Below are 14,303 nucleotides of genomic sequence, written 5' to 3' on the forward strand. Positions count from 1 at the left end.
TTTTTCCAGCTGTTACCTGAATTACAGGACTGTAGTTATGCAACATATTGATACTATTATTATAGACATTCAACTGCAAATTAATGGAGTACTGATCTTTGTAAAGAACAATCCCCTTCCAGAGTGTTGATACAACTGCTTTCACAAACTTGTACTGGTGTAGACGACAGAAGGCGCAGAGGTATATCAGCAGCAGTAGACTGATTATTTAGACGCGAACCTGAAGTATTATTAAAATGACATTAAGAATTTTCCAAAAGTTCCTACAGTTCAGATGCACCTTTATTTTTTATTTTAACATTTCAACATTTAAGAACACTTTTGTTCTAAGCCTGTGCAAATGTAAACAGATTGTTTGTTACTGGCTTGGCTTCACAGTAAACAGACAACATTACACAGAATGTAAATAAAATTTGAACTTAAAAACCTTTAGAAAACACAAGTGTGTCACAGTAGTGTGTAAAACCTTCAAGTACTCCAGGTATAAGACATTAAATTGCCTTTAAAGTGTATTTGTGTAAACTGGTCATTTAAAACTAAAATAGTAGATACAAAAATAAATAAAAACTGGAAAAGGCCTTGCCTATTAAAGTGCAAATAAAAATAAAACTGGAAATTAAACTTGTCTTAACCCAGAGTATGAACTACCATCACTCAGGATCAGGAATAGAAAGATTCTTCTGCAGGAACAGTAGCTCATTGACATGCCCAGGTGTAAGGCAACTTCTTTTGGCAGTAATGATGTCACCTGCAGTTGAAAAAACCCTCTCAGATGTGACACTGGTTCCTGGGACACAGAGATATCGCTTTGCCATGCAAGCCAAAAGAGGATACTCCTTTTCATTCTCCCGCCACCAGATGAGAGGATTGTCCTGCAGTCCTGCAGGTCTCCTTTCCCTGTACCTTTTGATCTCGTCTTCTGCCTCTGCCGCTTTAGTTTTCTGTGGTCCTACTTCCTGTTGTGGTCTGTAGGCTTCCCCAAGGAGAGACTCCAAAGCACTGGATTGCTTGAATTGCTTGGGTGCCGGAGGTTGGGGTTCCACCTCTTCCTCCACTCCATCAACTTCATCAGCAGCATCATCTTGCTGTGTAAAAAGAGAAAGAGAATTTGTGTGTGTGTGTGAGTGAAAGAGAGAGTGGACTTTTTCCACTGAGTTTCTTTTTAAAATGATTACTTACATTACATGGATCTTCCTCCATCCCACACACTGCTTCAGTCTGGAGTCTGGAGAAGGTCTTGTCTCGCTCCTCCTCATTCAGGAATGGCAGAGCTTTGAAACGTGGATCAATAGCTGAAGCTATGTACAGCATGTCCTTCTGGTTTACATACCTGGAATTAAAATTTCACACATTTTGATCAATTTATCCCCCCTGAGGAGGACAATGTCTTTCTATAATGAAGTGTCCTTATATATATATATATATATATATATATTTATACACAGTAAAATAGTCTCATATCACTCACACTCTCACACACACAAACAGACACACTCACTCAGACACTCACACACACACACACACACACACACACACACACACACACACACACATACACACACACACACAGGCCTACCTTGTGCTTAAGTTTTTCTTGATCTCATCCTTCATGTCCTTAACAACTCTGGAGTCTTCTGGGAGACTGGTCATCTCTTTCAGCAGCTGAGCATGCAGAGGTGCTATCACTGAGAGAGTTGGGCACTTTTCTTCTGACATTACTTGAGTGGCTGTCTTCATTGGCTTTAGAGCTCTAACCACATCTTCTGCATCTGTTATGTCCTCTTCCTTCAGACTGCAAAGATCCTTTTCATTTCTCCGCACATCAGGTGAGAGCAGAGCGGCAGAGATCGCGGGTTGCTGCTCTAAAAGCGCTCAAGCATTTCTAGTGCACTGTTCCAACGAGTCACCACATCAATTTTGAGCTTGTGTGCATTCAGCTGCAGTAGCTTCTGCTTTTCTTTGAGGATACGGGTGGCAGTTGTACTGCGATGAAAGAACTTTGCGATGTGCCTTACTCTCCCAAGAAGTCGTGCAACATTCGGCAGTTTGAGACCGGCTTGCGAGGCCAGGTTGATTATGTGCGCTGAAGCAGTCGACGTGGGTTAGCCCCGTAATCTCAACCGCACGGACCATATTCGCCGCGTTGTCAGTGACTATGGCTGGGTCTTTACTCATCAGCCCCCACTCCTCCATAGCTTTGGTTAACATTTCAGCTAAACAGACAGAGCGATGGTTCGTTTCAACTTCTGTTGTCTGCAGCACGTAAGACACGAGGTTCCAGAGCTCGTCTATGTAGTGTACTGTCACACTCATGTAAGATTCCGTAGCTACAGATGTCCATGTGTCACTCGTAATGCCCACCCTCTCTGCGGTCTTAAGCTTACACATTACACCATCTTTTACTGTCTGGTACATGTTGGGGATCACTTCTTCAGACAGACGTTTGCGAGACACAATGACATAATTTGGTTCCATTACCTTCATTAGCCGCCTGAATCCCACGTTCTCAACAACAGAATACGGAGCATATCTTTACAAATGAAGCCCGTAATCGCCTCAGTTATTTTGACAGAGCGAGCAGAATTAGTTGGCAGTTGTAGAGTTTTTTTCAGCGTCATCTGTTGCGGTCCGGTGGCAGGCTTGGATAATATGATGTCTTGATGATGTCGCATCATGTGGTTCCTGAGATTAGTAGTATTTCCACAATACTTCACCTCCATTTGGCAGGCTTTGCAAATTGCTTTGCTTTTGTCAAGCTCGTTCTCTGTATTTCTTGTTCTGAACCCGAAATGGTGCCAGATCGGAGCTTTGAGCGTTTCAGGAGTTTTCAAAGCAACCGCTTGCTTAACGTCACTGACCGCCATATTCGTTGTTTTAATGTCCTTCCACCTGCACGCATGCGTGAATTTAAGTTAAAGTTCACGGGGAAAATGTAGGCCTATTATAACTGTGATTTTGTGAAAAAAAAAATCGATCCTCTGAGTTACGGATCGATCTTTTGAAATTAAAATGAAAATCGATTCAGAATTGGTGAATCGATTTTTTCAACACAGCCCTGGTCATATGAACCGCTTTAATGGTGTTTTAACAGTTCTTTTATGTCATTTTTTAAGCTTGACAGTAACGAACATGACCGATACCCGATCAGTCTAAAAACGTCAATATCGAAGCCGATACCGATCTAGGTATCGGATCGGGACATCCCTAGTTGTGGCATTTTTAGATCCTCAGCTCATAACTTGTCTGAACAGATGCTCGCTTCCCTCCTTTTATACCCGTATGTCCTGGGGAGGGGCATGCAAATTCTGTTCGCCAATTCTCATTGGCCGTTTCTCAAAGATAAGTGGTAACCGAGGCTCTCGAGAGACCACTAGTGTCACTATATTGACACAAAATCTCGTTTCCTCCATCAGGGAATGGAGGTTACGACAGTAACCGAGACATTCATCAATTGAATCACTCAGTGGTAATAAATAGCCTATGTTTAATACCAGAATAATTGCGTTTACTCTATAGCCTGTCTCCAGCATCTGATAGAAGTTCAGCTTGTATTGTATTAAGACAGCCTTCTTTTAAAAAAAAATGTGTGTTGATATAAAGAATTTGCATAAAACAATAGGCAACTCTAATTTCTTTGTCAACATTTCTATTTACGTATTTAGTTGAATCTGGAGAGGTACATAAAAACCTGATCCATGTTTTTCTCAAGTATTTGATGCTTTTGAGTGTTTATTTAGCCGTGTAATATAAAGAAACAAGAACCCACTGTTGAAAATAAGAGGGTACTCAAGCACATGATTTTGATGGAGGGAATGTTCAGTTATTCCTTTTTCAATTAAAAAAATCATTACTTTTTGTCATATAATTTTCTCTCTCTGGCTGATTTATTTTTCTTGATTTTTATGACTATTTTCATAACACAGAAGCGCTCTGTTGCCAAATGTGTCTAGCATTATTCTACAGCTTGAAATGTGAATACATAACCCAGCCTGGTGTAGGGCTCACAAGTTTTGGAGCGGGTGTGCTTATTAGCAATAATTAATAATTATCATAGACAACCATCAATCATTAATTAATAGAACATTGATTAGAATCAATGTTACATGGGCACCAATTTATGTAGGCTCACAGGTTAGATCAGTTTTACTATCAAATATAAATTAATAATTAATTTTGAACAAACAGGGGTTCATGCAATTTAACAGAGACACGCTGGGAACCGCGCGATTGAATCGTTGATTCAGATCATTCAATAAATAAACATTTCCCCACAAATGACGATCTCATAACTCCAAACAGCAATCAACGATCGTAGTTAAATATACAGTTGAAAACAAAACATTAAACGTTCAACAATCGTGGTTAACATACAAAAGTAAGTAAGTAAACTTTATTTATATAGCACCTTTCACAGATAAAATCACAAAGTGCTTTACATGTAGAAAAATAACAATTTAAACCGTTAAGAAACAATTATACAAAGCAAATAACATGATAACTAAGTTAACTGAACGCTTGACTGAATAGAAGTGTCTTCAGCTGTTTTTTAAAAGAATCAACACAATCAGCCACATGCAACGACAAGGGCAGGGCATTCCACAGTTTGGGAGCAACTGCCTGAAAAGAGCGGTCTCCCCGAGTTTTAAATCGGGTTTTGGGGATCATCAGGAGATATTGACCTGAGGAACGAAGAGTGCGGAATGAAGAGTAAGGGGTCAACATGTCCGCAATATATTTAGGGGTCTGTCCATGAAGTGCTCTAAAAGTTAAAACTAATATTTTACTGGAAGCCAGTTGTTACGAATGAGGTCGGAGTCAGACAAGGGATGAGGATCCAAATGCGGGTTTATTTGGTAAAAGGAAACAAACAGGCATGAACAAACAAAACTACCACGATGTGCAAAATGAAAACAAAACACGAAAACACAGGAACTGGAACACGGGAACACGGGAACACAGGCATGGGAGCGAGCACAAACTACATACAACAGCATTCAACAACAGACAAGGACTAAACCAAAAACCAGGATATAAATACAAAAACATGGGAAAAAGGGGCCAATGAACAAACAGAACACAAACTAGATGACAAGGTGATTAACAGAAACCAAAGGCAAATTAACAAGGGCAGGTGAAAACAATGAACAGTGAACACGAGGGAAAACAAGACTATAGAGGTACAAGGGTGACAAAAGTGAAAACTAAGGAATAACAAAAGTGACAAAATTACAAACAAAGGGCTACAGTGAGACAAGACAGGGTAACCGTTACATAGCCCCCCTCAAGGATCGGATACCAGACGATCAACAAAACAAAAAACAGGAAGAACAAATGACAAATGACAGGGGGCACAAAGGGAAGGCAGGCAGTCCAGGGGGCAACAAGAGGCAGACAGGCAGGCCAAGGGGGGCACAAAGGGCAGACAGGCAGTCCAGGGGGCAACGAGAGGCAGACAGGCAGGCCAAGGGGGGCACAAGGGACACGGAGACAGACAAAGGAGGGCGAGAGGGCAGATTAGCAGTCTCTGGGGGTGTGTGCTGGGAACCAGGTCGGGTGGCCTGGGAAGCTTCCACCGGGTAGGGGCGGGTTTAGGTGGACTGGGAGATGGCCGCAGAGCAGGGGCCGGTTCAGGGGGCCTGGGAGGTGGCCACAGGACAGAGGCCGGTTTGGATGGCCCAGGAGCTGGTCACTTGCCTAGGACAGGGACCGGGTCAGGGGGCCTGGGAGGGGGCCACTGGACAGGGACTGGGTCAGTGGGCCTGGGAGGAGGCCACAGGACAAGAACAGGGTCAGGAGGCCCGGGAGGAGGCCACAGGACAGGGACTAGGTCAGGGGCCCTGGGAGAAGGCCACACTAAGGGGACAGGTTTGGGTGGCCCGGGAGCTGGCCACAAGGCAAGGGCCGGTTCAGGGGACCTGGGAGGTGGCCATCGGACAGGGACAGGTCCAGGAGGCCTGGGAGGCAACCTCAGGACAGGGGCAGGTCCCGGAGGTGGAGCTGAGAGGGGCTCTGGAGACGAAGCTGTGGGAGGTTCTGGAGGCCCAGGAGGCGGACCCATGGAAAGCTCTGGAGGAGCAGGAGGCAGAGCTGAGGGAGGCTCTGGGAGCTCAGGAGGCGGAGCTGAGGGAGGCTCTGGAGGCTCAGGAGGCGGAGCCGAGGGCGGTGGCACCGTAGGCAGTTCTAGAGGCGGAGGCCTGGAAGGCTCCGGGGGACGGAGCTGAGGAAGGCTCAGGAGACGGAGCCGTAGGAGGCTCGGGAGACGGAGCCGTAGGAGGCTCGGGAGGCTCTGAGGGCGGAGCCGTCGAAGGCTTCGGGTGGCTCTGCCCTGGAAGGTTCGAGAGGCAAGAGGGGCGGTGCCCTGGAAGGCTCGAGAGGCTTGAGGGGTGGAGCCCAGGAAGGCTCGAGAGGCGAAGCCCTGGAAGGCTCGAGAGGCTTGAGGGGCAGAGCCCTGGTAGGCTTGAGAGGCGGAGCCCTGGAAGGCTCGAGAGGCTTGAGAGGCGGAGCCCTGGAAGGCTCGAGAGGCTTGAGAGGCGGAGCTCTGGGAAGCTCGGAGGGCGGAGCTCTGGAAAGCTCGGGAGGCGGTGCTCTGGAAGGCTCAAGAAGCTCGGACGGCGGAGCTCTGGAAACTCGGAAGGTGGAGCTCTGGAAAGCTCGGGAAACCCGGAAGGCGGAGCTCTGGATAGCTTGGGAAACCCGGAAGGCGGAGCTCTGGAAAGCTCGGGAAACCCGGAAGGCGGAGCTCTGGAAAGCTCGGGAGGAGGAGCCCTGGAAGACTCGAGAGACTTGAGAGACTTGGGAGGCGGAGCCCTGGAAGGCTTGAGAGGCTTGGGAGGCGGAGCCCTGGAAGACTCGGGAGGAGGATCCCTGGAAGACTCGAAAGACTTGAGTGACTTGAGAGGCGGAGCCCTGGGAGGCTCGGGAGACTTGAAAGACTTGAGAGGCGCTGGCTCTAGGACGGGCACGACCACTGGCGCTGGCTCTTGGGCGGTTCTGGCTCCTGGCGCTGGCTCTTGGACGGTCACGGCCACTGCCGCTGGCTCTTGGACGGTCACGGCCACTGGCGCTGGCTCTTGGACGGTCGTGGCTACTGGCGCTGGCTCTTGGACAGACATGGTTACTGGCACTGGCTCTTGGACGGTCGTGGCTACTGGCACTGGTTCTTGGACGGTCATGGCTACTGGCACTGGTTCTTGGACGGTCATGGCTACTGGCACTATCTCTTGGACGGTCACGGCTACTGGTACTGGCTCTTGGATGGTCACGGCTTCAGGCGCTGGCTCAGGGACAGTCGAGGCTACAGGCGCGGGCTCAGGGACGGTCGAGGCTACAGGCGCTGGCTCAGGGACGGTCGAGGCTACAGGCGCTGGCTCAGGGACGGTCGAGGCTACAGGCGCTGGCTCAGGGACATCTGAGGCTACAGGCACTGGCTCATTGACGTTTGAGGCTATCGGCTCTGGCTCACTGACGTCTGAGGCTACAGGCACTGGCTCATTGACGTTTGAGGCTATCGGCTCTGGCTCACTGACGTCTGAGGCTACAGGCACTGGCTCATTGACGTTTGAGGCTATCAGCTCTGGCTCACTGACGTCTGAGGCTACTGGCGCTGGCTCGGGGATGGCTGAGGGCTCAGGCTCGCTCACAGTGACATGCGTGGGCTCTAGCTCGCTCACCGTGGCTGACGAGGACTCAGGCTCGCTCACAGTGACATGCGAGGGCTTTAGCTCGCTCACCGTGACATGCGTGGGCTCTGGCTCGCAGACCGGGGCTGGCACGGGCCGGGAGGCGGAAGCCCGTCTTCTCCCTCCTCCGGCAGACGGCGGGCCGCGCTGGCTCATGGGAGGCGACTGGCGACGCTGGAATGCTGTTCCTGGTCGGCGTGACTTCAGGCTCGCTGGCCGGGGCAGGCGTAGGCTCTGGCTTGCAGACCGGGGTAGGCGTGACAGGGGGAGCCCCGGACGGCTGAAGGGTCTCCACAGTGGGTGGAGAGGTAGGGTCCTTCTCGGCGTAACCCACGGTGTACGGCGAGCCGCAGACCAGTAAGGTCGCCTCTAGGAAGTCGTGGAGAGTCCAATCACGCGTAGCCGGCGGCAAACGCTACCTGAGCGAACTGTGTAAAGTGTCCCTGAAGAAAACCACCAGGGCTGAGTCCGGGAAGTCCGTGAACTTCGCCAGCGCGAGGAAGTCGCTGATGTGGTCTTCAACAGGGCGGTCCTCTTGTTTGAGGCTGAGCAACCGGTAGTTGGCCCGAATAACCGCTGGATCCATTGTTGGTCTGTCGTTCTGTTACGAATGAGGTCGGAGTCAGACAAGGGATGAGGATCCAAATGCAGGTTTATTTGGTAAAAGGAAACAAACAGGCATGAACAAACAAAACTACCACGATGGGCAAAATGAAAACAAAACACGAAAACACAGGAACTGGAACACGGGAACACAGGCATGGGAGCGAGCACAAACTACGTACAACAGCATTCAACGACAGACAAGGACTAAACCAAAAACCAGGATATAAATACAAAAACATGGGAAAAAGGGGCCAATGAACAAACAGAACACAAACTAGATGACAAGGTGATTAACAGAAACCAAAGGCAAATTAACAAGGGCAGGTGAAAACAATGAACAGTGAACATGAGGGAAAACAAGACTATGGAGGTACAAGGGTGACAAAAGTGAAAACTAAGGAATAACAAAAGTGACAAAATTACAAACAAAGGGCTACAGTGAGACAAGACAGGGTAACCGTTACACCAGTGAAGAATAAATAAGATCAGAGTGATGTGAGTCCTTTTGTTTGTGCTTGTTAATAGCCTGGCCGCTGCGTTTTGCACCAATTGGAGACGGTTAAGAGAAGATTTGTTAAAACAAATAAAAAGAGAATTACAATAGTCTAGACGTGACGAAATAAAAGCATGAATGATCAACTCCATGGTAGCTTTGGGTAGTATTGTTCTCAGTTTAGAGATATTTCTCAAATGATAAAAGCAGTTTCTGACCAACTGTCTAGAATGACCATCCAGAGACATTGATTGGTCGAACTGAACACCAAGGTTTCTTAGGCTCAACTGGAGTCCAAGGAACCGAGGTGTTGTTTGATTTGGGGTACTTTTTGTTCTGGAGCAATGATCAAAGTTTCAGTCTTTTTTGTATTCAGTTGTAAATAATTGTTGTACAACCAAGTCTTAATGCATGACAGACATTCCAATAAATCAGTTAATATACCTAACTCCGACTCTTTGAATGAGCAGTACAACTGAATGTCATCTGCGTAAAAGTGAGAAGACACATTTTTAAAATTACGAATTATATCACCAAGAGGGCTAATATACAATAAAAACAAAATAGGACCTAAAACAGAGCCCTGAGGAACTCCATATGTAAGAGGGGTCATTTCTGACAAAATGTTGTTTATAGACACACAAAAAGATCTATCACTCAAGTAAGAAGTGAACCATTTTAGAACAGAGCCAGAAAACCCCATTTCATTGCGTAGCCGATTTATCAATACTGTATGGTCCAATGTATCAAATGCAGACGATAGATCAAGTAAAATCAGCACAGTGTATTGTCCAGAGTCAGCAGCCATCAAGATGTCACTTGATACTTTAAGAAGCGCAGTCTCAGTTGAATGGTATTTACGAAATCCTGACTGAAATTTATCAAACAAATTTTTTCCTTCAAGAAATGAAAACATCTGCCCCGCCACCACTCTCTCAAGGATTTTAGATAAAAAAGGCTTTTTAGGTTTCTTTAGTATGGGGCTGACAACTGCTTGTTTAAAATGGCTAGGCACAGAACCAGTTAAAAGGGAAAGGTTAATCAATCTAACAATATATGGTCCAACTAAATCAAACACATTTAATAGCAATGAAGTCGGCAATACATCGAGTGGACTTGATGATGGTTTCACTTTACTTAATAAACCCTTAATATCCTCTCGAGTGACGGGTGAAAAATTATCCCAAGAGTATGAGGCAGCTACACCACAGGTTATGATCTCAAGAGATGGGTTTATAGTAGCTCTAATATCTTGCACTTTGTTTACAAAAGCGTGTAAAAACCTGTTACAATCAGTCGTTGAGTGCACAGGCACTATAGGAGCAAGTGGAGAGACAATCTTAGATATAGTATCAAACAGGACTTTAGGATTTTTCTTGTTCAGAGTTACAAGATTAGCAAAATAGACCGACCTGGACAGTTTTATCATAACATTTAGCGATGTGATAAGCTCCTTCAAATGCAGTCTATGCACTTCCAGACTTGTGGATTTCCACAAACGTTCAACTTTACGGCACTTTCTCCTAAAAGACATTATTTCACCCAAGGGCAAGGATTCTTAGGGAATGTGCTTTTACATTTCAGAGGAGCAACATTATTTAAAACAGACAGACAATGATTATTAAAAGACTGAAGAAAAGATTCAGCATCACTACAATCAATAAAAGAACTAGGGTCAAAAGATTTAGAAAATCTCTCGGCTGTAGTTTGACTAATAATGCGTCTTTGCAGCATCGGTTTACAAGGAAGACAGTCAATATTAGAAGACAGGTTGAAAAATATGCAACTGTGGTCTGTCACATTAATGTCCCTAACACTCAATTGATCAATGTTCATGCCTAAAGAAAAAACAAGGTCCAGAGTATGGCCTTTTATATGTGTAGGGCCAGAAACACACTGTTTAAAATTAAATGATTCAGTGAGTGTTAGGAACTCAGATGCGACAGTACAAGAAGAGTCATCAATATGGAAGTTAAAATCCCCAAGTATCAGAACATGTTCAAGTTTGATAATTGAAGATAAAAACTCTGCAAAATCCACTAAAAACAAGCGAGCAGGACCAGGAGGTCGATAAATTAAGACACAGTAAAATGAGTCAGTATTTCCAACCTTAGTCATCTGTAGTTCAAAGGAGTCGAAAGAGTCCGAATTCATCAACCTGCAGCAGCAGCGGCCCCGGTACATGAGCGCGAGTCCGCCTCCTCGCCGCAATGAAAACAAAAACATCAAAACATTCAGCAATCAAATATATATGATTTAGATTTATAAGAAAAGTCACAGTTTCTACACTAAATCTGCCCAGATATCAAGCCTTACTTGTGAAATCCTGTGTGATTTCATCAGGGTTGTCTGCTGGATTCCTGTTGCATTGAGCAGTCAGGAGAAAGCAATCTGGATTCGGTCCTTTAGGTGCGTACACACTGCCAGCGGCTTTGTCGCTGCAAGTCGCCAGTGGCTGGCGGTGAAGTCGCTAGTGGGTATTCCCACTACTGGTTGCCTAGTAACGTATATAAATGACATTCACGGATATCATTCCATTGCTGTTGACAGCGAATCGCTTTTATTGCAACTAAAAACAAACATTTTGGAGGGAAAAGACTAAATATAAATGGAATCAGTACATAAAATGCTTTATATCAAAGATGAATGAGAAACCAGGCGTGCTGTTTGACATAGCGGCTGTTTATCTGCGGCGAAAATGCAAATGCTGGTCTGTCTGGGTCCATAAAATCCCCGCGATCTCAGATACACCTTTCCACGCAGTATTTTTCTTAAAAATGTCCTTGTACGTGGGAAGAGACATATCATAGAGCACTGGAAAATTTCTAACAGCAAGAATTAGCCTTTCATCCATCTTTCCGTTACTGGAGGAGCTGAGAGAGAGAGAGAAGGATCACATGAGCTCTCCCGTCGTCTCTCCTATTGGCTGTCGCTTCCGATAGTCGCTCCAAAGTTGAACTTTTCTCAACTTTGTCGTGTCGCTGGACACGCCCACATCTAGCGCCAACGGTCGCGACAGCTCGTGTCGGCGGAAGTCGCTGTGCTCGCATTGAAAATGAATGGTATTGAGTCGCTGTCGCGCGCGATGTCGCTGGCAGTGTGTACGCACCTTTAGTCTTGCGCTCGTCAGCGAAAAAACGCGTCTCTGCATTGTTTCTCGGGTTCGGTGATCGCGAGAAACGCGAGAGGTAGTCAACGTTGTGAGAAAACGATTGAGAAGGGAAGCTGGTCGCCTTTTCCGTTTCCTAATACATTCACTGTTGTTTAACAGTGAAGATTAAATGAACCGGTTGTACACTACACGACTGGAACAAAGCTACATTAATCTTGCTCTACCGTGGCCAAATGGTGAGGATTAGAAAAACGTGGTCTTCTTTGTCCAGAAGGAGGGAAAATCCTTGGTGTAGATGTCTCTTTAGAGCACAGCGAATCCGTAGGTGTTAACAGTCAAGCTGAATGCAGAGAGACAGCGTCTCAAATGTGCGCTGGTTTTGTTAAGACGATGACGTCTGAGATGGATTCCATGGGCGGGACTTCCGTCCGGTTGCGATGCATTCTGGGAAATGGAGTTCAAAGTCTCACCATTGATCATAGAACAAAGGGCCATGCTGTCTCTGCTGCCATTTTCAGTGGGGCAAGGCCCTACACTGGTTATATTTTAAGTTATAGGGTGGCATGCAAGGCTGTTTTAAAGCTGAAGTATATAACATTTTATGTGTTAAAATAATTTACCATATTCCAGTTTAATATGCAGAGAGAACTATGGAGTATGTAAACCATTCAGAGGTTTATTTTTCTCAAAAACTATAAACTGCATCTCTGTGGCACTATGAAATTTACTGCTTGTTTTGATCACCTGTCATGAACCTACCCAACAACACTGTCTCAACCAAAGGGTGTGAGTTGGGGCGGGTCTATCATTTATTCAATGGACAGCAGATGGGGCATATTCAGAAAGCTGTTTTAAAATAAATCAGTTCAGTGTCACTACTGGCACAAACGTTACATCAGCTTTCATGTGATTCTGCAGTGAGAAGCCTTCCTCTGTGGGCACACAAGACAGGATGGACACCGGCTTCTTTTGGCGCATGCTCTGGGACATTCTAGGCTTTTAGCTAATAAACCTAGGCAGGCGTGGGTGCTGGCTCGTGGCAGGCATGTTGGCCATGATGGCGGACATGCTGGCATACTCTTCAGGCACCCCCACAGTAAATGCAGAAACACTGAGTAGCAAGGCAAAGTCAATATACTGTATTCATAGAGAGTCTAATCTATACCAAATGCAGGGATCAGGGAAGAGATGGGCTCATTTAATCCTGTTTTTGGGGAGCTTCTGGGAGATCTTTGAGGTAGCCTGGAGAGGGGAAGTATCCAAGCCACACCAGTTACTTACTGGGGTTCCTCAGGGATCAGTGCTTGGGCCACTTCTCTTCTCCATATACACAACATCACTGGGACCCATCATCCAGTCACATGGTTTCTCTTACCTCTGCTACGCTGATGACATGCAACTCTACTTATCTTTCCAGCCCAACGACACCACAGTGACCGCTCGAATCGCTGCCTGTCTGGCAGATATCTCGGCCTGGATGAAGGAACACCACCTTCAACTCAACCCAGCCAAGACCGAACTCCTTGTCTTTCCAGCCAACCCTGCTGTTGAACACAACATCACCGTGCAGCTGGGTCCAACTACAGTTTCACCTTCCAAAACGGTCAGAAATCTAGGGGTAACCATTGATGATGAGCTAAATTTCACAGACCACATCTCAAAATCTGCAAGATCATGTAGATTTACACTCTACAATATCAGGAAGATAAGACCCTTCATCTCTGTACATGCCACACAACTGCTCGTTCAGTCCCTTGTCATAACTAGACTGGACTACTGTAACGCTCTCATTGCAGGCCTTCCTGCATGTGCTATTAGACCTCTTCAAATGATCCAGAATGCAGCAGCACGTCTGGTCTTTAATGAACCTAAGAGAGCACATGTTACACCACTTTTTGTCTCTCTCCACTGGCTGCCGGTTCATGCACGTATTAAATTCAAGGCCCTGATGCTGGCATACAAAACAGTCACTGGGTCTGCTCCAGCATAGCTAAAAACATTTATGCAGAGCTACGTTCCCACCAGAAGCCTGCGGTCGGCTAAGGAACGTCGCCTTGTCGTACCAAAACAAAGAGGCACCAAAACACTTTCCCGGACTTTCAGTTTCATCATACCACGGTGGTGGAATGACCTTCCCAACTCAATCCGGGAAGCTAACTCACTCTCTATCTTCAAAAAACGGCTAAAAACACATCTTTTCCAAAAGCACTTAACCGGTCACTAAAAAATTTTTTTTTTAAAAATAAAAAAATAAATAAAAAAAATATTACATTTCTTGTTGCACTTAAATCTGTTTTGTATACTATTCTGATGATAGTGAAACTTTGTAATATGGCACTGTTTGTACCACTGTCTCCCTAAGATGATTCACTGATGTTTTTCCTCTTTTGTAAGTCGCTTTGGATAAAAGCGT

The 14,303-nt window shown here is 45.8% G+C and overlaps 1 protein-coding gene across 1 annotated transcript; it reads right to left on the bottom strand.

Annotated features, from left to right (window-relative positions):
* Positions 1–465: 465 nt before the first annotated feature.
* On the bottom strand, positions 466–2,475 carry LOC127635500 (E3 SUMO-protein ligase ZBED1-like). The gene is made up of 4 exons (XM_052115589.1): positions 2,016–2,475; positions 1,577–1,862; positions 1,180–1,330; positions 466–1,085 (listed from the first exon to the last, which is right to left on the bottom strand). Exons 1-4 carry the CDS (start codon positions 2,473–2,475, stop codon positions 651–653), a joined length of 1,332 nt encoding a protein of 443 aa, XP_051971549.1. The 3' UTR covers positions 466–650.
* Positions 2,476–14,303: the final 11,828 nt, after the last annotated feature.

This window comes from Xyrauchen texanus, chromosome 43 (assembly GCF_025860055.1).
Source record: "Xyrauchen texanus isolate HMW12.3.18 chromosome 43, RBS_HiC_50CHRs, whole genome shotgun sequence".
In the NCBI taxonomy this organism is placed as follows: Eukaryota; Metazoa; Chordata; class Actinopteri; order Cypriniformes; family Catostomidae; genus Xyrauchen; species Xyrauchen texanus.

Excerpts from the sequence above, each read along its gene's own strand:
- LOC127635500 (XM_052115589.1), bottom strand. The coding sequence starts at position 2,475 with ATGGAACCAAATTATGTCATTGTGTCTCGCAAACGTCTGTCTGAAGAA. Across the intron at positions 1,863-2,015 it reads TTGCACGACTTCTTGGGAGA|AGCAGCAACCCGCGATCTCT; the intron begins GTAAGGCACATC and ends GAGCGCTTTTAG. Across the intron at positions 1,331-1,576 it reads AAGAAAAACTTAAGCACAAG|GTATGTAAACCAGAAGGACA; the intron begins GTAGGCCTGTGT and ends TTTTAATTCCAG.